This window comes from Rana temporaria, chromosome 4 (genome assembly GCF_905171775.1).
Source record: "Rana temporaria chromosome 4, aRanTem1.1, whole genome shotgun sequence".
In the NCBI taxonomy this organism is placed as follows: Eukaryota; Metazoa; Chordata; class Amphibia; order Anura; family Ranidae; genus Rana; species Rana temporaria.
In genome coordinates, this window is record NC_053492.1 from 305,997,005 (window position 1) to 306,022,261 (window position 25,257).

At 46.1% G+C, this 25,257-nt stretch overlaps 1 protein-coding gene across 1 annotated transcript in view; it reads right to left on the reverse strand.

The window, feature by feature from the left end:
* The window catches only part of LOC120937382 (T cell activation RhoGTPase activating protein), a 159,476-nt gene that overhangs the window by 66,216 nt on the left and 68,003 nt on the right, over nucleotides 1-25,257 (reverse strand). The window contains exon 2 of the mRNA XM_040350564.1: nucleotides 14,142-14,227. Coding sequence (XP_040206498.1) covers nucleotides 14,142-14,227 — 86 coding nt within the window. The remainder of the gene's footprint in view (nucleotides 1-14,141; nucleotides 14,228-25,257) is intronic.

A 25,257-nucleotide genomic window follows, 5' to 3' on the forward strand; every position in this document is an offset into this window, starting at 1 on the left:
GAGGAATAGGGCCCCGTTGTCGGTGTCAGTGGGAAGAATAGTGCATGGTTGTTGGTTTCAGTGGGAGGAATAGGGCCCCGTTGTCGGTGTCAGTGGGAAGAATAGTGCATGGTTGTTGGTTTCAGTGGGAGGAATAGCACTCTGTTGTCAGTGTCAGTGGAAGGAATAGTGCCCCACTGTTGATGAGAGTGGGGGGAATAATGCCCCAAGGACCAAATAAAAGCAAACCAAGGGCTGCATGTGGCTCTGGGCTGCAGTTTGAAGACCACTGCTCTAGGGTGTCTGCTTTCAGAAAATATATAATATTTTAGGGGATTTACATAATCTTCACAATTGTGTTTAAACAAGTGCGCAAAAACGGTTATGGCAGCTAATGGGTAAAGGGATTCTGTGTATTTTTAGTGTTAATGGTACTTTTTGTGTTAATATTATGTTCATAGTATGTAAAACTGATGTACTACTGATTAATGACATTATATTGAAGTTGTTTTCTTTGATATCTAATCTTTCACAAGACAAGCAGAAGTATGCCTTGTGGTTTGTTTGTGGTATAACCCATGTGACCGATTGCAGAATCTTGTGCTTTTCACCTAGGTCTTCTATATATTGCTTTTTCCACGTAACTGAAACTGTGTGACTTTCCCCCACCTTTCTCTATTTTATCTCAACAATAAACAAACAAGTATAAAAAAAAAAGGAAAACAGCCCTATGTTTTCTGACTGTAAGAGCCAGTTCACACTGGGGCGACTCGTCAGGCGACTCAGCCACCTGACAAGTCGCGTCCCATTCTGTTCAATAGAACCGTTCTAATAGGAGCGACGCAAGTCGCTCCGACTTAGAAAAGGGTCCTTGTATGACTTTGGGGGCGACTCGGGGCGACTTGCATTGACTTCTATACAGAAGTCATTTTGCAAGTCGCCTCTGAAGTCGTCTTCAGGACGCCTTGCCGAGTCGCCCCCGAAGTCGTGCCGCCCAGTGTGAACCCGGCTCTTAGTTTTTACTATTAAGAGATACAGTATATAAAATATATATATTTTTTTTAAATATGCATAACTAAGCATAATTAGCATAATTGCTTTTACAGTAAAACATTTTTACAGTGAATATTGCTAGTTTATATAGTCATTTATTTCAAGGGAGTCATTAAAGCATTAAAAATAAGAAAAAAAGCCCTTTAATCAGGCCTGGATTTACTCCCTGTCTTAATGAGAGGGCACACCTGGGCACTGCCCAGGGGTCCCATTTGCATGGGGGGCCCCTGCACTTTCCCCAAAGCAGCTGGTCCTTGAGCCAATGCTGCCCCAAATTGGGAGCCCCATGATGGCACTGAGAGTGATAGATACACAGGGAAGGCAGTCTGCCTCCTACCTACTTGATGTCTGTTTACCTGCACTGTCATCGTTGTAGGGGCCCCAGAGCATTTTTTTGCCCAGGGGCCCATGATGCTATTAAGACGGCCCTGGCCCCAAGGCCAGGTCCTTCAATGCCGCCCCACCGGGATTTGTTGATAGTAGTCGCTGGTCGGGACGCCAGGTCGGAACATGGGGACTTGCTGCCGGTGTTCTGCTGATGAGTGTCCCCCTGGCGGATAATGTCCCCCCTGTCCTGCGCAGGCGCAGCTCTTGCGCAATACGAACCAAAAGTGGGCCGACGGAAATAGCTGAAGATAAATTGCTCAGAGTCAGCTGAACACAGCACCTGCGCAATGAAGACGATATTGTGACAGACACTGCCGATGCTCGTGCTACTCTGCAAGGGGGCTGGTGCATTACTGTTATATTGTCTAAGGGGCGGATAGCTACTGAAGAGGCCGAGTTTTCAATTGATGGGCAGAGCTGATAACTTGGGGTGGTATTAGCAATATACTTGTGTAAAGCTGCCCAACAACATTGCAAAAGCCGCCCCCCCATTTGTTTAAACACGCCCCGCTAAGATGTATATTGCTAAAAGCACAGCTCTGCACATCAATAGAAAACTCGGCCTCTTCCGTAGCTCTCCGCCCCTTAGACCAGGTCTCAACATTTCCAGTCCTGAGCTACTAGCCAGGCCTCAAGGGTTACTCGCCACCATTTGCCTTACCCAGGCCGCCCCACCCCTAAACACGCCCTCATAAATGATCTCATAAAATGACACATGTTTTTTGTAGAATTAAGTTATAAAAATAAATATGTTAACAACTGTATCCGTGCCCACCAATGCAAGCTGCCTGTGCCCACCAATGCAACCTTGTGCCCAGTGCCCACCATGCAGCCTTGTGCCCAGTGCCCACCATGCAGCCTTGTGCCCAGTGCCCACCATGCAGCCTTGTGCCCAGTGCCCACCAAATTCAGCCTTGTGCCCACCAAATGCAGCCTTGTGCACAGCGCCCACCATGCAGCCTTGTGTCCAGTGCCCACCATGATGCAGCTTTGTGCCCACCAATGCAGCCTTGTGCCCAGTGCCCACCAAATGCAGCCTTGTGCCCACCATTCAGCCTACCTGTGCAGAACAGGAAAGGAGAGGAACAGGAAAGCCACAGCACAGGGAACACAGCGAAAACAGCTTTCATTTCAATTGCAGTGTTCCCGCTGCTCAGTGTCATATACAGCCCCGCCCCCTGGCTGGGGAATTTTGATTGACAGATCACCCGTCACCAGGATTGAATGGGTGGTCTGTCTATCAAAGTCCCGGGACCAGGGGGCGGGGCTGTATCTGACAGCGAGCGGCGGGGAACACAGCAATTGAAATGAAAACTGTTATCGCTGTGTTCCCTGAGTTGCGCTCTAAACATCTGGGCGGCTCTCTTTCTCTTCCTCTCCACGATCGCTGGGAGAAGGATTCCCATTCCACCGGCACCGCCCCTGCACCCACTGCCGCTCTGAAACCTGGCCTCGGTGCCCTTGTCTGGAATCCGGCCCTGCCTTAAATGACCCAAGTTAACCCAAGGAATGGAGAAATAGGTTAGCATAAGTGTGCAATATAGGCGATTATATGATATCGGTATGCTAAACTATCCCTGGCTAGCCTGCACTATCCTACAGACTTCTTTCTGCTCAGCACAGAGAAAGGTCTGTGATTGGAGGAAAGTCAGTCACAAGATTGAAAGGTCACATAAGCAGGTTGGCTTTTATTTTTTCAACTAATGATCTGTTCATTTTAATAGCACTCTATTAGCGAAGTACCAAGCACCTTTGTAAAGCAAAAAGCTATGCTTAGTAAATGTGTTTTAAACAGCTTGCCGACCCGCCACAGTACATATACTGCAACAGGGAAGCTCCTATAGGCACAGCGATGTACTCGTACATCGCTGCCTGTTTCTGGGTTCTGGGCACACCTGTGTGCCCCCACCCATCTACTCCACTGTGATATGACACACCGGGAGTTCGTCAGCAGATCCCAGCCAAAATTTCATGGCCGGTACCTGATGATCAGCTGTGTCAAATCACAGCCCAGAGCTCTGTGTTGATAAACAACACAGGGTTCTATACAGAGGGAATGGTCGCTTTGGTTCTGTAATAAAAAGCAGCACATTTTACATTATTAGGCTTCATGTACACAGGATGTTTTTATAACCTCACCTGAACGATTTAACTTGACAGATAGTAAACCTCCCACCATTTGTCATAAGATGAGAGAGAAAGTTTACCGCTCAGAGGTCCCAGGGAACTGCAAGGTGGAGTCCAAACACCTGGGTGCAGGCACTGCAATAATATGCAAAAATGTGTAGAGAAAAACCGGGACGGCGCACTCCAAAAAAAATGTTCCTTTTTATAAAACTAGTCACAACATGAACATATCACAGCAAAAAATCAGGAGAAAAGCTGACGCGTTTCACACTATCATACAATGCTTATTCCTAGCTATGAATAAGCACTGTATGATAGTGTGAAACGCGTCAGTTTTCTCCTGATTTTTTGCTGTGATATGTTCATGTTGTGACTAGTTTTTTTTAAAAGGAACCATTTTTTTGGAGTGCAGCCGTCCCGGTTTTTCTCTACACATTTTTGCATTTGTCATAAGAGGTGAGGTTGCTTTTCCCACAAGCCATCGATATTGGGATTGCCCACCTAGACGTGCCAGAGGGTGAGTTGGAGTCGCCCTCCACTAAACTTGTAGTGGGAAGGGTCGGCGTGTTGTGAGTTTTTTAAAAGGTATAGATAGCTTCCTCAGAACTTTTGCCTAGAGTATCGTAAGTCAGTCTTTTTGGCGGGTGAATTTTTAGATTTTTACTTTGCTCTTTGGGCTCAGATTGTTCTAGTATAGCAGCCTCTTGCTCTTCCACCATAGAAGGTTGAAGAGTCTCTGTGTCCTCTGCAGTTAGGGAAATCAGAAGATCTTCCTGGCCTGTCAGGTTGGCTCTGTGGTATGAACTCTGGTGCCTCAGGCCTGAGGGTTCCCGTATCTGTTTCTCTAGAAGGAAGGAAAGTGGCAGTTTCTGATAGCGTAAACTGCCACAGCCAGTCCATGCCCAGTTCTTCATCCTCACTGTCCTCTTCATCTGTGTTCAGTAGGCTGTGGATCTGGTTGTTGAGGCATAAGAACTGCTTCTGATAAAAGTAGCAGATGATTCCTGTCCCAGGTCTTTAGTGGGCCTGTGCTTCCTTCTGGGCGAATCTGGTATTCCGGTAATCCTGGTAACTGCTTACAGATGATGTAGGGCTGCGACTTCCAGCGATCAGCCAGTTTGTGCTTCCCAGGCACACCCAAGTTTCTCAGCAACACTCTGTCGCCAGGCTTCAAATCATGCACTCTCACCTTAAGGTCGATGTTTTTCTTTTTTTGCTGCCCCCCGGGTGTCTGAGGCAGCCTGGGCTTTCTCATATGCTGTTTTCAGACTCTTCCTCAAGCGGTCCACGTACCCTCTATGTGACACCATTGAGGTATGATCTAAAGAGGTGTCGAATGCTTAGTCAACTGGCAGCTGAGCTTCCCTTCCGAACAAAAGCCTTTACGGTGAATAGCCTGTGGCATTGTTTTCAGTGCTATTATAAGCCTGTACGATAGCTGCAATGTGCCTACTTCAATGTTGCTTCTTAGCCGTAAGAGTCCTAAGCATATCCAGGAGGGTGACATTAAAGCATTCTGGCTGGGGATCCCCTTGAGGGTGGTAGGGGGTGGTCTCTGACTTCTGAACACCTAACAGGTCTAACAATCTTTTGATGAGTCTACTCTCAAGGTCTCTCCCTGGGTCAGAGTGAATACAGGGACATGTAGAAGCAGGACCTGGGACTAGGAAGACCACCTTAGAAGTGGGGACTGTGAGTACAAGTGAAAGGAGGAGGCTGTTTGTGTACAGGGGGGAGCTGAGTGTGTACAGGTATGTGTGTCTGTGTGGGGGAGACAGCTAAATGTGTACAGGTCTGTGAGTAGGGCAGCTGAGTGTGTACAGGTGTGTGTGTGGGGGGGGGCAACTGAGTGTGTACAGGTGTGTGTGTGGGAGAGCAGCTAAGTGTGTACATGTACAGGTGTGTGTGTGGGGGGGGGGCAGGGGCAGCTGAGTGTGTACAGGTGTGTGTGTGGGGGGGCAGCTAAGTGTGTACAGGTGTTCCCTGTTAAAAAAAAAAAGTGTGTACAGGTGTGTGTGGGGGGGGCAGCTGAGTGTGTACAGGTGTGTGTGGGGTTGGGAGCAGCTGAGTGTGTATGGGTGTGTGTGTGGGGGGGGCAGCTGAGTGTGTACAGGTGTGTGTGTGGGGGAAGCTAAGTGTGTACAGGTGTGTGTGTGTGTGTGTGTGGGGGATGCAGCTGAGTGTGTACAGGTGTGTGTGGGGGGCAGCTGAGTGTGTACAGGTGTGTGTGTGTGTGGGGGGGGAACAGCTGAGTGTGTACAGGCGTGTGTGTGGGGGGCAGATAAATGTGTACAGGTGTGTGGGGGGGGCAGCTGAATGTGTACATGTGTGTGGGGGGGGGCAGCTGAGTGTGTACAGGTGTGTGTGGGGGGGCAGCTGAGTGTGTACAGGTGTGTGTATGGGGGGGCAGCTGAGTGTGTATATGTGTGTGTGTGGGGGGGGATCTGAGTGTGTACAGATGTGGGGGGGGGGGGGCAGCTGAGTATGTACAAGTGTGTGTGCGGGGGGGCAGCTGAGTGTATACAAGTGTGTGTGTGGGGGGGCAGCTGAGTGTGTACAGGTGTGGGGGAAGCGAGTGTCTATGGGTGTGTTGGGGGCTGAGTGCGTAAAGGTGGGAGGGGGGCTGGGTGCATAGAGGTGTGAGGGGGACCTAGTGTGTAGAGGTGTGAAGGTGGGCTGAGTGTGTAGAGGTGTGAGGGGGACTGAGTGCGTAAAGGTGTGAGGGGGACTGAGTGCGTAGAGGTGTGAGGGGGACTGAGTGCGTAGAGTTGTGGAGGGGGACTGAATGCATAGAGGTGTGAGGGGGACTGAGTGCTTAGAGGTGTGAGGGGGACTGTGTGTACAGTGGTGTGAGCGGGACTGAGTGCGCAGAGGTGTGAGCGGGACTGAGTGCGTAGAGGTGTGAGCGGGGCTGAGTGCGTAGAGGTGTGAGGGGGACTAAGTGCATAGAAGTGTGAGGGAGACTGAGTGCATAGAGGTGTGAGGGGGACTGAATGCATAGAGGTGTGACAAAGGGGCTGAGTGTGTACAGGTGTGAGAGGGGCTGAGTGCATACAGGCATGATCAGTGAAGGGGGGTGCCAGATGGGGGGTGCCAGATATAGGATCTGCCCCGGGTGCCAAATGCTCTAGGTACGCCCCTGACCAGCAGTAGATCTGGACATTGACCTTCCAGGGCCTTCAATGCTAAACTACAAAGGTGATTCTCCATTTGGTACTTTCTTAAGTCCCTGTCTGAAAGCTTAGGTAGGCCATTGCCCCTGTCTTGGGACAAATCACAGTAGTATTTGGGGACACCTGCCACTGAGATTCCTCTGGCCTGATGTTCCGCCCCGACACAAGGCTTGTATCCCTTCTGGTGTTAGTTGAGACTCTTAGAGCAAGCCCCTGCATCATAGGGTCTCCTTGACAGGGCATCAGCATGCCGGTTCTCGATCCCTGGACGGTACTTTAAACTGAAAGGGAATCCTGATAGGGCGGCCAACCACCTGTGCCCAGTGGCATCCAGCTTGGTGGTGGTAAGAATATATGTGAGAGGGTTGTTATCGGTCTTGACTACAGACAAGTCTGCAACATAGAAGTAGTCTTTTAACTTGTCCACCACTGCCCACTTAGAGCCAAGAATTCCAACTTGTGAGTAGGGTAGTTCTTCTCAGCAGGTGAAAGACTTCAGCTCACATAAACAACATGCTGCAAGTGTCCATCATGCTCCTGATACCGTACCCTGCCTAGCTCGTCTCGACTGGCATCAACATGCAATTCATACGGCTTGGTTGGATCAGCATAAGCCAGAACAGGAGCAGTCATTAGACACCAATTCAACTCCTGAAAGGCTTGCTCACACTGGTTGGTGCACTGGTCTTGGATTGACTCCCGAGGCTACATGGGCCCATCGGGTTGTCTAACTGGCTTTGTTGGGTTGGGATCCTCATTCTTCAATAATTTATTAAGGGGCCAAGCTACTTTAGCAAATCCTTTGATGAACCTTCTATAGTATGAGCAAAATCCCAGGAACGACCTGAGCTCAGGTACATTGGTAGGCCTTGGCCAAGAGGGGACAGCTTCTAACTTCTGGGGTCAGTAGCTATTCCTTCAGTGGAGACAACATGGCCGAGGTAATTAACTGAAGGCTGGTTAAACTGACATGTCTCCCAAGACAGCTTTAACCCCTTGTCATGGAGTTTCTTCAGGACTTTCTCCAGACTCTCTTCATGTTCTTCAAGGGTTTTGCAGAAGATGATGATATTGTCCAGGTATACCAGCACTTCGATCAGATTTATGTCTCCTACTGTCTTTTTCATCAGTTTCTGAAATGTTACTGGAGTGCTAGACATACCCTGAGGCATCCTGTCAAACTCGAAGAACCCTATTGGGGTGATAAACACTGTCTTCTCTCTATCTTCAGGGTGCATGGGAATTTGATAGTACTCACCCTTCAGATCCAGCACGCTGAACCACTTCACCTCTGACAGGCCCTGTAGGGCACCTTTTTTTTATAAGATCGGAAGCCGAAAAAAAAGACAGGTAGAATAATCTGTACAGTGACCTTTCCCTCTAATTTCCATCCTCCCTATTGTTGCTCTGTGCCGTGTCGATACAAGACCAAAAAACATAACAGATTTCCCCTGTTCTGTCTGGCATCGCTAGCAGCTATCTGATACATTTGGGAAACATTTTTGCAGTTTATCTGGGGTTCTATACCATTGCGAGGTGATCTTATAATTTGTTTCCTGTATTTTAGTGCATATCGCTGTCTTAAATATCGACTGTATAATATTGTTTTTTTGATCCCCCGCAAAGGTCCTCCCCAGGTCTATCTCCCATTTCCGGAGAAAGGGTATCTGGAAGGTATATTGATGGTTTGATCAATAATGCATACATTCTGGATACGGTATGCATTACTGGTCCAGTCTCTGTGCAATATTTCTCAAATGGCCTGGCGGTACCCTAGTACAGCCCTCAAAAAATCCACTCGCCTGCTCGCATTTTGCCTGACGAGGAAGGGCTGCCTGGGAGTCGGGGGGCGAGCCGTCAGCCTGGCTGTGTCAAATGGGAGTCCTTCTCCCAGTGATCATGGAGGCCGGAGGGGGAAGAGAGAGAGCCGCCCAGGTGTTATCAGAGGGCAGCGGGGGGAACATGATAACAGCTTTCATTTCAATAACTGTGTTTTCCAGCCGCTCGCTGTCAGATACAGCCCCGCCCCCTGGTCCCGGGACTTTGATTGACAGATCACCCGTCACTGGGATTGGACGGGTGATCTGTCTATCAAAGTTCCGCCGGCCAGGGGGTGGGGCTGTATATGACGTTGCGTGACGGGAACACGGCTATTGAAATGAAAGCTGTTATCACTGTGTTTCCACCGCTGCACTCTGATCAAGTAGCCAAGTAGCAGGCTGGGCTGTATTCCTGAAATGGATCTCAAAAATGGCTCGCCAATAATTTGAAAAGTAAAACATTTTACTTGAGTATTTCAGCTGTGTATTTACAGTAGCTGCTTGCCTGGAGCTTTAAGCCTCACTCCAGGCTAAATATGAGCTCCTTTACTTCCCCCCTTTGAGCCCTATATTAATATTTTACCGTACACTGGGACTACTGAGGAAATGAAGCCATTAGAGAACAGGCTGTTAGCAACCATAGGCTCAAAAAGGGCTCAAAGTTATGGCTGCATGGTGGGAACACGGCTATTGAAATATAAGCTGTTATTACTGTGTTCCCCCGCTGCACTCTGATCATCTGGGCGGATCTCCTGTCCTCCTCTACTCGGCTGCACAGGTAGGCTGCAAGGTGAACACAAGGCTCCATGGTGGGCACTGGGCACACAGCTGCAAGGTGGACACAAGACTGCATTGGTGGGCACTGGGCACACGGCTGCATGGTGGACACAAGACTGCATTCGTGGGCACAAGGCTGCATGGTGGCCACTGGGCACACGGCTGCATGGTGGGCACACGGCTGCATTGGTGGGCACACGGCTGCATTGGTGGGCATTAGGCTCAAGGCTGTATTGGTGGGCACAAGGCTGCATTGGTGGGCACAAGGCTGCATTGGTGGGCACTAGGCACAAGGCTGCATGGTGGACACACGCAGCCTGCATTGGTGGGCACAGATACAGTTGTTGTTAATATTTATTTTAATAACTTAATTCTGCATAATACATTTGAGTGTCATTTTATGAGAGTGTGATTAGGGGCGGAATTAAGGGTGGGCTGGGTGGGACAACTGGTGGCGAGTAACCATTGAGGCCTGGCTAGTAGCTCAGGACTTGAAATTTTGAGCCCTGCCCTAGTTCATAGATAATAGATAATAGATAATGTCGTAGTTGTGCCGCCAACCAAAAATCCAGTTGTAAGGGACCATTTCTATCTACCAGTTCCTGTACTGTTGGCCATCTGCCGGATCTCAGTAAATGTGACGCCTGATACAACCTCCTTTTAATCAGTATGTCAAAAGGACCTTTTTGTATACCCAGTATGAATGGCGGGTTCCCTAATATCGGTACTAGAGGTGATTCCTGTGTAGATAGCTTTCCCTTAATTAAGAGATTATAGCAGACCCGAACAGTGGGTCCTATTGTTGGGTGTCTCTAAGTTTTGAGTGCCAACTCCTTAAAACACCAGGGGGCTCTATGCAATAACTCCCCACTCTGTGCCTGCTCCAAATTGGCCAAATTTTAAGCTCTCCGTGTCGGCACCAGTCTAACAGGCGGCCTAAGTGAACTGCCTGGTAATATTTGTAAATATCCGGAACCGCCAACCGCCCATATTGTTTTGGTAAGGACAATAGAGTCCTCCTTATCCTAGGGTGTTTATGTGCCCAGATACATTTTGTTTGTATATTTCTAAAGAATTTCCTGGGGATTTTTGGTACGATTTGGTACGATGTTCATCTTAATTATATTACTTCTTCCGAACCAGGAATGTAATCCCTTATTCCATCTCTCCAATAGACCTTGTACATTATTAATCACAGGCAGGAGATTACGCTCATATATTTTAGATGAATCTGCTGCTATATGAGTCCCTAAGTACTTCAGAGATTGATCTACCCATTTCAATTTATAGTTTGCTTTTAATGTCATCATCATTTATTTCGGGGCTGCAGGGCATCTTCTATCCTCGGAGTGGTGTACTCATCAGGCATGGTCCTCCTGTTGAGTGTCCAAAAATCAATGCACAGCCTCAGTGACCCGTTCTTCTTCTGCACCACCACTATGGGGGAGGCATAAGGGCTCCTAGACTCCCTAAAGATGCCTGATCTCTTCAATTATGCCAGCTGCTCGCGTAAATCTTCTAGGTCCCCCAAAAGGATCCGTCTGACTCTTTCCCTGAATAGTTTGTCTTCCTGAAGGCGAATCCAGTGTTGAGAACTTTTTTGCACACCCCACATCAAACTCGTTTTTTGAAAACATATCCTGCCATCTCAGGAGCTGGGCTTTGACCTTTTCTTTTCACTCAGGTAAGAGTGGGGTGTTTTGTGGGAAAAACTGTTCTATGGAGATTCTGTCCTTCCTTCCCTTCCCTAAATCAAATGGTGAGACTGGAGTGGCTGGATTCACTTGTCCTGCAGGCCCGCAGTTTCAATGGCAAGGCTGTCACATTCAGGATGCTGACAGGAATCTTCCCATGACTCCGTTGCAGAGCCCTAGTTGATATCACTTTTGGGATTACCTCCACTCCCATGTCTTCTCCCTGGCAGTCAGCTTCAAGGACAACACAGTGGCCCGGCTGTTTCCAATTGAGCTTGACTAAAGCTTGTAGATACGCCACCTCTCCAGGTTGTAGTACTTTCTTGCATCGGTCGAAACGCCATATCTTTCCCACCCCTTCAGCTGGGGATTTCTGTTCTTGGACTAGGCGCTGGTTTGCTTGTCTCAGCATGGGGTATATACCCTTGGTTGAAGTATCAGGTACCGAGACAAGAGGAGTAAGCAGTCTTCTAACAAGGTTGGTATATGTTCCTATGATCCGGGAACTATTGTTGGCTCCTGGGGGGAGAGGACACACCACAGCTAGTGTGTCGAACTTCTCTGTTTTTCCAGCCAAAGGGAGAACTGTTCATGATACTTTGCACTATCTGTATTGCTTAATAGTACACAATTGCACGATAGGCATTGTTGCAATGGAGAATAAGGGGGGGGGGGGGGGCGCTGTGAATCTTTACATACTAATCTAACATGTACACTAGCCTGTTTAACAACAAGTTATTCAATCTTTATTATAAAAAAAACATAAGTTGTATTTGATTGAAAAAAATGTTTTACTCTGTTTGCTGATTCGTTACATACCTTCTACTTTCTGTAAGGAAAGAAATAATTACCATATTGGCGGGTACCCTGTGGCTCGTATCTACTGTATATAATAATATAGTGCTTGTATGGAAACATGTACCTTGCATTAACTTGGTCCTTTAATTTAAGTAGGTGTATAGTTTTTGGGTGGGATGCACCTATTTTTTTTATTGTTTCAGATGTCACCAAGGTATATCCTGTTAGCATTTAACAAAAGAGGATGATATATTTGCAATGACTTTATTTTCTATTTTCCCCCTGAAACAAACGCAATTAATTTGTATACTCATACGTAATTGGCTATCAAATAAATTTAACACCTAAACAGTGTAGGCGGTGCAAGAGAAAATGCACTTTCACAGATCTACAGCGTGCCCTGTGTATCTTACCACTCATGTACAAAAATTTCCCAGCACCCAATCTAGCTTGTTAGCACAGAAACTAATACATAGGGGGTTATTTCCAAAAGGCAAATCCACTTTGCACTACAAGTGCATTCACTGTAGATCTGAGGGAAAGCTCTAAAATTAGGGAAAGCTCTGCTGCTTTTATAATCCAATCATGTACTTGCACAGTGCAAGCAAAAATGCTGTTTTTTTTCTCTTGCATGTATCCCTCAGATCTACAGTGACTGCACTTCCAAGTGCACTTGCAGTACAAAGTACGGTAGATTTGCCTTTCGTAAATAACCCCCATAGTGTTTAATTATGAATATACAGCTCTACACCAGATGTGCAGATTCACTCATAGCAGCTGAAGACCTCCAGCGTGTATTTGCATCAATCCAATAAAGCAAAAAAGATAGGTGCTCAGATTAATTTATAACTTGCAAGGGAAAGGTGAGTAAGGGTGGGACAATGTTAGAAACAGTTTATCATTACTGTAGGTTTTCTACACCTTTTTGCTGGAGTGAGTGCTGGGGAAATTTATTAACCTCCTTGGCGGTAATCCCGAGTCTGTCTCGGGGTGAATTTTTTTATACCAAAAGCGGTATCCCCGAGCCAGACTCGGGGCTGCCTCGCAGTATCCACATGTACAAGTTACTTACCTTGTCCCTGGATCCTGCGATGCATTCCCGCTGTGTGAGCGAGCGGTGTCCTCGCACGAATCACACAGTGCCCGTGTGCCGCCGATCTCAGTTCCCTGCGACGTTACGACGCACGGGGGCGGAGAACGGCGCCAAATTCAAAAAAGTAAATAAACACAATACATACAGTATACTGTAATCTTATAGATTACAGTACTGTTTGAAATAAATACACACCCCCCTTTGTCCCTAGTGGTCTGCCCAGTGTCCTGCATGTACTTTTATAAAATAAAAACTGTTCTTTCTGCCTGCAAACTGTAGATTGTCCATAGCAACCAAAAGTGTCCCTTTATGTCAAAAGTGATTTTAGAGCAGCTAGAAAACAGCGATAATAAATTATAATCACTTGCAGAATTGTGCGATAGCGATTTGTGGGGAAATCTGTCATAAAAAAATAAAAGTAATGACAGCGACAATTCTGCAACTGAGCAAATTTCAGTGTTTTTGATTTGATTACATTATTGAATAATTTTTATTATAATTACATTATTATTTGTTATAATTATTTATAGTTATTTATTATATTATAATTTATGATTTTGTGTTTCAAACGTTATCATACCCGAGATGTCTACTAGACTCTTGTTTGGACAGATTTAAGTTATTCCTAAGAATTACAGGCCTACAATATAAAATGCCAAATTTCCATGCAAAATAATTGTACCGCTTTTGGTACAAAATTCAAGACATAATCATACCGCCAGGGAGGTTAAAAGAGCAGAAAAATCATGTCATTGTTGAATGGAGTAGAGAAGAGTGTAAAAAGGCTAATCAGGGTGAAGGGCAAGTCACTTCACTGGTGTAATGCTGATCAGTGGTGAGGAATTCCGTACAGTAGAGTGTAGAGCCGGGGAGAGAGTAAGGATTACCGACATAAAATTCCACTGAAAGCAACGCTGGGGTGGCTGCCTGCTTAGAACCACAGGTGGGTGCTGAGTTGACTGGTGACCCAACACATAAACAACAGGCAGAGTTTACCCATCTCCACAGCAAAATGTTCCTGTATATGATGGAAAAGTTTTGAAGACAGTTTTGAGGAGACTGGGATAATCTCTAAAGAAATAGATGGCAAACGAATAAATTAAACTTGCAGTTACTATAATGTATGTCCTATTGTGCCAGGAGTTTAGTTTTATGTACCAGGCTGCATATGCAGGTTTTCTCCTTTTTGTGGGAAGATTTAAAATGGATAAATGATTGCTTAAAGACTGTACTTACATACCTTCCTGTAGACCATGGTTTGCTGAGAGATTTAGGAAACACAAGGGAAGGTGCTGAACATCTCCTCTGAGCCAAAGCCTTATGGAGCTATAGACAAATAATTTAAGAACAAAAAACAGTTCATATTTTTTCTTTATTGAATCTGTATGCAATAAATAATGTAATCATTACTACCTAAAGTATATGTAATCACTAACAATTAATAGCTAGATTCAGAGAGATTTGCCTATCTTTAGGCGGGCGTAGCATATCGCATATACGCTATGCCGCCGTAACTTTGACAGGCAAGTCCCGTATTCAGAAAGATTTGGCGCCCGAAGTTACGGCGGCGTAGTGTATATGGGCCGGCGTAAGCCCGCCTAATTCAAAATAGGCTGGTAGGGGGCGTGTTGTATGCAAATTACTAGTGACCCCACGTATTTGACGCTTCTAACGAACGGCGTCCGTGAAAGTATCCCAGTGCGCATGCTCGAAATCACGCCGCAAATAGTCAATGCTTTCGACGTGAACGTAACTTACGCCCAGCCCCATTCACGGACGAGTTACGCAAATGACGTAAAACGTGAAAAATTCAACGGCTGTCTGACGTCCTTTCTTAACATTGGCTGCGCCATTTTTTTGGTGGTTTATCTTTACGCCTGAAAACACGTTACGTAAACAGCGTATCTTTAATGCGACGGCCGTGCATACGTTCGTGAATAGGCGTATCTTGCTGATTTACATATTCTAGGCGTAAATCAGCGTACACGCCCCTAGCGGCCAGCGTAAATAGACAGCTAAGATACAATGGCGTAGGAGACTTACGCCGGTCGTATCTTAGCAACATTTAAGCGTATCTCAATTTGAGCATACGCTTAAATATACGACAGCGCGGATTCGGACTTACGACGGCGTGTGACATCTAGTGGGTAAGTATATAAAGTTACTTTTAAGTATTGCATGTATATTTACACAGATAGTATACCATAAAAAATAAATGGAAATGTTGAGAACAAGTTTATTGGAAAACCTCAACAACGGGTGATGGGAAAATATACCCGATAAACATCAATAGCCAACGAACATATGTTCATAGATTCCAAACGGGGTCATGACATACTGGACGTGTGCATGTCATGAATATAAGTAAAAATAAGTACATAATAGACAGAATTACATATACTGGCCCAGATTCAGGTAGAATCGCGCAATATTTGCGTGGGCAAAGAGCCCACGCAAATATTGCGCTTTGCCCGCGATTCACGGAGCAATTGCTCCGTAAATTGCGCGGGCGATATGCTAAATAGCCCTGCGTAAGGGCGCCTAATGTAAATGATCCCGCCGGGGGCGGGAATCATTTAAATTAGGCGCGCTCCCGCGCCGAGCGAACAGCGCATGCTCCGTCGGGAAACTTTCCCGACGTGCATTGCGGCAAATGACGTCGCAAGGACGTCATTTGCTTCTAAGTGAACGTGAATGGCGTCCAGCGCCATTCACGGTTCACTTACGTAAACGACGTAAAATTTGAACGTCGCGAGCGGGAAGCGCAGCTATACTTTAGCATTGGTTGCGCCTGCTATTAGCAGGAGCAGTCTTATGCTAAAGTGGCCGTACGGAAACTCCGTACCTTGCGTGCGCAGGGCCCGCGCAACTTTTGTGAATCGGTGGTAGTATGCAATTTGCATACTATACGCCGATCACAATGGCCGCGCCCCCTAGCGGCCAACGCAAGAATGCAGCCTGGGATGTGAAGGCATAAGGAGGCTTATGTCTGTCACATCCTAGGCTGCAGTCGGTGTAACGAGGTTCCTGAATCAGGAGCACTCGTTACAACGGAGCAAGTAAGCCCTTGCGCCGCGCAACCTATGGTTGCGCGGGCGCAAGTGCTTCTTGAATCTGGGCCACTGTTTACTGTATGTACAACAAAATATAAAACACATAGTTGTAAAAATCAATAAGCATCGGATTGATAATAGGATTGACACTTTTCGTGGATTCATTCCACTTCCTCAGTATATATGAACATACAGTAGCTCACAAAAGTGAGTGCAGAACTTGTATAACAGTATACATTTGTTGTCCCCTCATAAAGGTACATGTTTTTTCACCTTAATGCATTCTATGCATTAAGGTGAAAAAACATCTGAGGATTAGCCAGCCCCCCCCCCCCCCCCCGTTTACTTACCTGACCCCTCGAAAGTCCTGCAAAAGTCCAAACATGCTGACTTCTCGGCTGGGCTTCTTGGCTCATTCATTGGTTGATTAATAGCAGCGCAGCCATTGGCTCCCACTGCTGTCAATCAAATCAATGACGCAGCACACTGGGCCGCCGACTGTATCACGGGAGTGCGCTCGCAAGCTAACCCCCTTGGGAAAGAGATTCCCATGAAGAGGGTTAGCTGATGCAGGGAGGAGCCGAGACAGCCGCCGAGGGACCCCAGAAGAACAGGATCTGTGCAAAACGAGCTGCACAGTGGAGGTAAGTATGACATGTTTGTTATTTTAAAAAAAAACTGGAACCTTTAGTGTCCCTTTAATGTCTAAATTGCTGGCAACAAAAGTGCGTACCCCCTCTAAGTGAAAATTTCCAAATCTGGCCCAATTAGCCATTTTGCATCCCCGGGGGCCTTGTGACTCGTACGTGTTACAAGGTCTCATGTGTGAATGGGGAGCAGGTGTGGTAAATTTGGTATTATCGTTTTCACTCTCTCATAATGGTCACTGGAAGTTTACCATGGCACCTCATGGCAAAGAACTCAAAGAAAAAAAAGAATTGTTGCTCTACATAAAGATGGCCTAGGCTATAGGAAGATTTCCAAGACCCTGAAACTGAGCTGCAGCATGGTGGCCAAGACCATACAGCAGTTTAACAGGCTGGTACCACTCAGAACAGTCCTCACCATGGTCGACCAAAGAAGTTTAATGCACATGCTCAGCATCATATCCAGAGGTTGTCTTTTGGGAAATAGACATATGAGTGCTGCCAGCATTGCTGCAGAGGTTGAAGGGGTGGGGGGTCAGCCTGTCAGTGTTTAGACCATACGCCGCTGAAAATTCCTGGCTGTTGTCCCAGAAGGAAGCATCTTCTAAAGATGATGCACAAGAAAGCCCACTGAAGACAAGCAGACTAAGGACATGGATTACTGGAACCATGTCCTGTGGTCTGATGAGACCAAGATAAACTTATTTGGTTCAGGTGATGTCAAGCATGTGTGGTGGCACACTGTGAAGGGAGAAGCCTGCTTACTGGAAACAGTAGACCCTCAAATTATACAGAGGTCTAAATCAGTATGATTACAATCAATGACCAAACAGAACATTCAGGCTTCATCTGGTTCCCAGGCACCATCCATTAATTCAGGCTACTATGGTTTACAAGACCCGTGGACCATTTTCAGAGAGATAAAGACCTCCAGCAACAGCAGATGAACCCTCAGTTTTAACCTCAAGGAACTTTGTTCGTCTCATGTAATTTGAGTTCCTGTGACCCTCCTGGCTCTCACCCCAGGACGACCTTTTTATACGCACTGGAACTGCATTTGTGACCTTTTTTTGAGGTGTTCAATTGACACCTGCAGCAGATCGCAAAACACAGTGCGATTGTTATGCAGAGTGGGAAATGTACAGGAATCACTGCGTTTCCCATACCGCATCAGTGTGAACCAGGGCTTAAAGGAGTTGTAAAGGAATTTTTTTTTTTGCCTAAAATTAATGTCTGCAAGGTAGACAGACAGAATAGTGTAATGATTCTGTTAAAAAACGAGTAAATACCTATTCAATTCCTTCATCTATATCACCTCCGGTATTCTAGTTTCTGTTCTCTCATTCACTTCCTGGTTTGCATCGCTTGTTCATGTAACAACTACATTTCCCAGTATGAATTGCGGCACGCCCAGTAATTCACACCTCCATGAAGTCTCTTAAACGTAGAGAGCGTCCTGCCACACAGATGTAGTTCCCAGGAGGGGGTGAGCACGTTGCTGACCACCGCAGTAAAGCCTCCCTTCACGGTGGTCAGTAAAATCAGACAAGCAGGAAGTGAACAGAACAGAGAAGAAATAGAGCAACTTCTGAGCAAAAACAAACAATGAGGAAGTGAAAAGAGGAATGTCTGCAGGTAAAGGATGCTTATTATGAAAAAAATATATTTCCTTTACAACCCCTTTAACCCTCCTAGCGGTATTCCAGAGTCTGACTCGGGGTGAGATTTTTATACCAAAAGCGGTAACCCCGAGTCAGCAGCAGACAAAGTTACTTACCTTGTCCCTGGATCCAGCGATGCCACCGCGCTGTGTGAGCGAGCGGGACCTCGCTCGAATCACACAGTGTCCTCCTGTGCCGCCGATCTCCGTTCCCTGCGACGTTACGACGCACGGGAGCGGAGAACGGCGCCAAATTCAAAAAGGTAAACAAACACATTACATACAGTATACGGTAATCTTATAGATTACAGTACTGTATGTAAAAAATACACACCCCAATTGTCCCTAGTGGTCTGCCCAGTGCCCTACATGTTCTTTTATATAATAAAAACTGTTCTTTCTGCCTGCAAACTGTAGATTGTCCATAGCAACCAAAAGTGTCCCTTTATGTCAAAAATGATTTTAGAGCATTCTAGAAAACAGCGATAATAAATTATAATCACTTGCAGAATTGTGCGATAGCGATTTGTGGGGAAATTCGTCATAAAAAAATAAAAGTAATGACAGCGACAATTCTGCAACTGAGCAAATTTCAGTGTTTTTGAGTTGATTACATTATTGAATAATTTTTATTATAATTATATTATTATTTGTTATAATTATTTATAATTATTTATTATATTATAATTTATAATTTTGTTTTTAAAAAAATGTCATACCCGGGATGCCTACTAGTCTCTTGTTTGGTCAGATTTAAGTGAGTTATTCCTAAAAATTACAGACCTTCAGTATAAAACGCCAAATTTCCTTGCAAATAATGGTACCACTTTTAGCACCTTTTTTCTGAAATAATCATACCGCCAGGGAGGTTAACCACTTCCTGCCCGGTCAATAACAGATTGACGTCCGGGAAGTGGTTCTGAAATCCTGACTGGACATCTATTGACGTCCTGCAGGATTTCATGCCCGCACGCCCGTGGGGGCACGCAGCGCAGCGATCGGTGATGCGGGGTGTCAGTCTGACACCCTGCATCTCCGATCTCGGCAAAGAGCCTCCGGCGGAGGCTCTTTACCACGTGATCAGCCGTGTCCAATCACGGCTGATCACGATGTAAACAGGAAAAGTCGTTGATGGCTCTTCCTCACTCGCGTCTGACAGACGCGAATAGAGGAGAGCCGATCGGCGGCTCTTCTGACAGGGGGGTTCGTGCTGATTGTTTATCAGCACAGCCCCCCCTCGGATTGCCACACTGGACCACCAGGGAAGCCCACACTGGACCACCAGGGAAGGGCAAAAAAAAAGGGCAATAAAAAAGAAATAAAAAAAAAGTCAGTAAAAAAAAAAAAGATGCCAATCAGTGCCCACAAATAGGCACTGACTGGCAACATGGATCCATCAGTGCCACCCCACAGTGCCAATCCATGCCCAGTGCCCACCTATCAGTGCCCATCTGTGCCACCCATAAGTGCCGCCCATGAGTGCCCATCTGTGCCGCCTATGAGTGCCCAGTGCCGCCTATGAGTGCCCATCAGGGCCGCCCATGAGTGCCCATCAGTGCCGCCTATTAGTGCCCATCAGTGCCGCCTATTAGTGCCCATCAGTGCCGCCTATGAGTGCCCATCAGTGCCGCATACCAGCGCCACCAATCAGTGCCCATCAGTGCCATCTCATCGGTGCCCATCATTCCCGCCATATCAGTGCCCGTAATTGAAAGAGAAAACTTACTTATTTACAAAAAAAAATACAGAAAAAAATAAAAAATTATATTTTTTCAAAATTCAGTCTTAAGTTTTTGCGCAAAAAAAAAAAAATCGCAGAGGTGATCAAATACCACCAAAAGAAAGCTCTATTTGTGGGGAAAAAAGGACGCCAATTTTGTTTGGGTACAGTGTAGCATGACCGCGCAATTGCCATTCAAAGTGCGACAGCGCTGAAAATTGGCTTGGGCGGGAAGGTGCGTAAGTGCCTGGTATGGAAGTGGTTAAGCTGATCTTAAAAATGCTCCCTTGCAAAGAGGCTGCCCCTGTATTGCAATAGCTAAATGCTCATTTAGGTCTAAAGAATTGCAAAAACAAATGTATTACTTGATCGCCCGATCCCATGGATCCCTGCAGATTATAAGACCAGACCCCACAGCCTTTTCTCTCTTGTGCTCCATCCAGCAATCACAGATATTCTGTCATCGAGATCAAGAGCCCATAACCCTGCATTGGACTCAAGGATGCTGAAAAACAGAGTGTAGGGGAATAAAAAGAGCACTGGCTACGTTTGAAGTTGAGGATTGGGTAAGTAAAAGTGCTTTTCACTTTTTAACCCTTGCAGTGCGGGGCAGTCCCACTGCAAGGCAGCATTTTAGTTCTGCCTGAAGTTGGGCTTTAGAGGAACAGTGCGGGATTGCAAAATAAAAAACATGTGTACTAACCCCACTCATTGATCTGATGCTGCAGCTGTCTCCTGCCGAGACCGAAACCGAGAAGGAAGTGATCACCTGACCACTAATCACACAGTTTTCGGTCTTCTTAGAACCGAGACTGGTGACTGTCAGTAACCGGCTCCCTGCTCTGACCCTCCAGCGCTGAGAGGCTGAGACAGCTACCGGTCAGGCATCTGGATAGATCCTGACATTATTGTCAGGATTCCTGTAAAGCCTGGACTGGCTCTGTGACACCAGCTGACAGCGGGCTTTGGCCAGCTGTCAGCCGAATCTGGGTCACACTAGTGCAGAAATAAGTGCACTTCTGTGGCCCAGAAGAGAGGTATGACCACAAAAGCTTTGGCCATACTTCTGTTTTAAGTATGATTTATAGCTCACTGAATCCTGCAACTGGTATTACAAATGTCGACATGCAGATGTGCCTCTTGAACCTTTCTAGTGTACAGCCAAGTGTTCATGTGTCATTGGTTGCAAAACTTACTGTAAGGCACATGTATTAAACACAAGGCCCATGGGCCAAATCTGGCCCACCAGGCCATTTAATGTGGCCCTCGCACCTCTCCTGCAGCTGCAGAATCCATCTAATCTCCACCCCCACTTTGTCTCAGCAGTCAGCAGCAGAGCGGAGGAAAAAACTCCTCTGCCAGATCCTGCGCTTCTCTGTGAGAGGCTTGTCTCGGTCTTCCCCCTGTCCCAGCAGTCAGCAGCAGAGAGGAGGACAGAACTTTGTCTACAGATCCTGCGCCTCTCTGTGCAGCCACAGCATCTCCTTGTCTCCATCTCCACCCTCAGCATTCAGAATACTCCAGCAGTTGACTCCAGCTATCCTCTGGTACTCCTCCAGAACCTGCACTTTCAGCTTCCCAGCTCTGTCTCCAGCTTCTTCCCAGCAGCAGCACAAGTTAAGGGGTGCACTGTGATGTAAGGGAGGGTGGAGGACTTTTGACTTCTGATGGTGGGGGACTCTAGACATCTGACATAAGGGGTGCCCTGGACATCTTCTTATAATTATAATGAGAATTTTATGCCAGTTGAAAAGGAGGGCTGCACACTGTCGGTATCATCCGCAAGAAACATTACTGGGCACTGTTCAATCGGTTGGTCGGTCACCAGCCCTGCACCTACTCCATCTATTGGGCAGCGATTCCCCTGCGTCTCCTTCTCCGCATCACGGCGGCATCCCCTGCGTCTCTGACTCCCTTCTCCTCCTAGAAGGCCAAGAGGATCAGTTCTCCTTTTGGCCAATCCGGTGACGGATCTCATGACCCACTACCTGATTGGCCGGTTAGAGAATCAGGAAGACAATAGCGAATATCCATACGCTATTGTCACACAACTGGGTGGGCTCGGGGCGCAATACTTATTTGAAGTCTATTAGAGCCTCTGGCTCTAATCACGTGCTTATAAAAAAAAAAAAAAAACATTGGAATCCATGCATCCAGTGCCCCACATGTAGATTAGGAGGACGGGCGCATGGATAGGGGAGCAGCGCCCCTGTACCCTGCAGTACTGTCCGCCACTGGCAGGCACCAAAAAAGTTTCCTATGGATGATACAACAATGTGTATTTCATCATCTGCTACAGGAGTGTGAGTGGGCTCCGTGCCAGTCTGCACCTGCCCTTACAGCTTAAGTCTTAAAGCATTTGTTATCCCAACAATTCATATTCCTGATATGTGCCTGCTGTACCATATACTTGTATAAGAAAGTATCCTGCTCTCTTTGTATTGCCTTCTTTGTGTGAAAGCCCTAGTGTTCTTGCCAGTTTCTCTGCTTTCTTATTAAAAACTGACCACACTAAGCAGGAGAACACACTGGTCAGTTCTCTAGCTATGCTGGGAACATAGTGTACCCTCTAATAAATGATCAGACTTGTCCTGTCCCCCCCCCTCCCCCCCACCTCTACTGCACAGCTGTTCACTTTGAGGCTCAGTGTGCTTTTATGCAGCTGAGAACAAAGGGAATGTGATCACATATAAAAAAAAAAGGGAAAAAAGGTATTTATAATGTTTTTTTATATCTATACAAAAATGTTTTGCCTTTCATTTCTATTTTAAACTGAATGTTTTTATTTTTTTAGAAGGTGATCATTTACAATCACTATAAGTTATTACTTAAACCAGTAATAATTGAATGCAGAAGCAATTATTTAATATGTAGATTCATTTGTAAACTCTTACAGATACAAACAGCCCTTTAAGGGCAACCATAATGCCAATCTGGCCTGCAATGAAATTGAGTTTGCCACCGCTGCTCTAAGGTACCCAAGCTTTCTGCCAACATGTTCAAAAAGTATATAAAAATAAACACTTTTAGTAGTAGCAAAATGCCACACAGTGGCAGTTAAAAGGCATTACATGGACATGTACAGGAGGAGTGATAGGAACATTCCTATTCACTTAATTTCATTCATTCACCTCTATCCTCCCATTTCACTTTCTTTTTATTTAACATTGGAAGTTTGCCAATATGCACACTACTGCAACTGCTAAACCCGTCAACATGAATATGTATAGTATGTGATTATTCTTCTTCAAAGCCCAACTCCAGTCTCTTTTAAATGTGCCCATGCATTGGGGTTTTCCCATCACTGCATGAGTTATCTACTTATTTGGCAAGGAGGAAGAATGAATAAGTACAACTACTAAACTCTGCGAAAGACGGTTCGAATCTCAGCCAGTTCACCAGGGATTGGCTGAGATTGAAACCATGTATGGGCAGGCTGAATGTACCCAAGTTGATTGATTGATCAGCTTGGGTACAACCAGCCTGTCGGATTTGACATGCAATTATTGCTTGCGGCTATTCAAGCCAAGAGCAGCAATCACTGTGTTCTCCCGGCAGGGATGCCTCTGTTCGTCCCCCTGCCGGGAGAACACAATGGCCCGGATTCAGATAGAGATACGGCGTCGTATCTCTGAGTTCCGTCCGTCGTATCTATGCGCCTGATTCATAGAATCAGGTTCCGCATAGATTTCCCTAAGATCCGACAGGTGTAAGTGACTTACACCGTCGGATCTTAGGCTGCAATTCCAGGCCGGCCGCTAGGTGGCGTTTCATTTTTTTACGCAACGAATATGCAAATGAGGATTTCCACCGATTCAGAAACGAACGACCGCCCGGCGCATTTTTTCTACATCGTTTGCGTTCGGCTTTTTCCGGCGTATAGTTACCCCTGCTATATGCGGCATATCCTATGTTAAGTATGGCCGTCGTTCCCGGGTTGAATTTTGAATTTTTTACGTTGTTTGCGTAAGTCGTTCGCGAATACGGATGGACGTAATTTACGTTCACGTCGAAACCAATGACGTCCTAGCGACGTCATTTGGAGCAATGCACGCTGGGAAATTTAGCAGACGGCGCATTCGCAGTTCGTTTGGCGCGGGGACGCGCCTGATTTAAATGTTACACACCCCCTAGCCGCGGAATTTGAGTTCCGCCGGGGGATTTACAATCCGCCGGCGCAACTTTAGAGGCAAGTGCTTTCTGAATAAAGCACTTGCCTCAAAAACTTGCGCCGGCGGATCGTGAATCAGATAGGTTACGCGGATCTAAAGATCCGCTAACCTATCTGAATCTAGCCCACTGACTCCACAGGAGGAGTTTCCTCATCAACACTGACTGTGTTGAGGGAATGTAGCGTTTTTCTTGTTGTAGGAAAGACAATTGCTCCATCTATGACCAGCTTAACTTTATTCCTCACTCTCCTCATAGCCGGGCACTCTCCTCCGCTATTTAAAGCTCCTGAAGGTGGACCCTCACCATTTTCCTGAACAATGCAGGTCTTCTGATCCTACATTGTGTGTGATAATATCTGAGAACTGTGACTGGCCGGACAGTGAAGTGAAGCAGCTTCGGGGAATTGCTCACATGAAGAGAACCAAGTCTATTTTCCCTGATCAAATGAGTAATTAACCCATGCAGAGTGGGGGGCCACCACATAAGTAAATTTAAAAGCAGTTTGGGTTGGGCTTTAACATCTGTCTCTAGACTATTCTGTTTTTTTTTTTTTTTCATTTTGGATAGAGTAGGGGATCATTTTTATTAGTAGTTTGTTTTAGCCTTTCCCTTGAAAGAAACTTCCCTTAGGCCCGGTTCACACTGGTGCGACATGTGCGCCGACATTGAGAGCACATGTAGCATGACATGTAATAATCAATGTTTCCCTATGAGAGCAGTGTTAACTCATCCGACTTGTGTCTGTCTGACTTTGGAAAAGGTTCCTGCTCGACTTTGGTCCGACTTCTATTCAATTCTATGAGCTGAAATTAGACAGAAGTTGCGTCCAAGTTGGACCCTTATGTGATTTGGATCCGATATTATAGGAAGATTACAAAGGCATTCCCTGAAATTGCTTTAAAGTCATGCCGAAGTCACCTGACATATCTTTGTTAATACATAAACCTCTCAAAAGACTGACTACACCACAAAATGGGAAAAAAAAATCCATCAATAATATAAATAAATCACATCTTAAACCTCATACACACGATCGGACTTCCATCAAACTTTTCCGTGGATTTTTGTTCGAAGAGCGTTGGCCGTGAACTTGTTCTGCATAC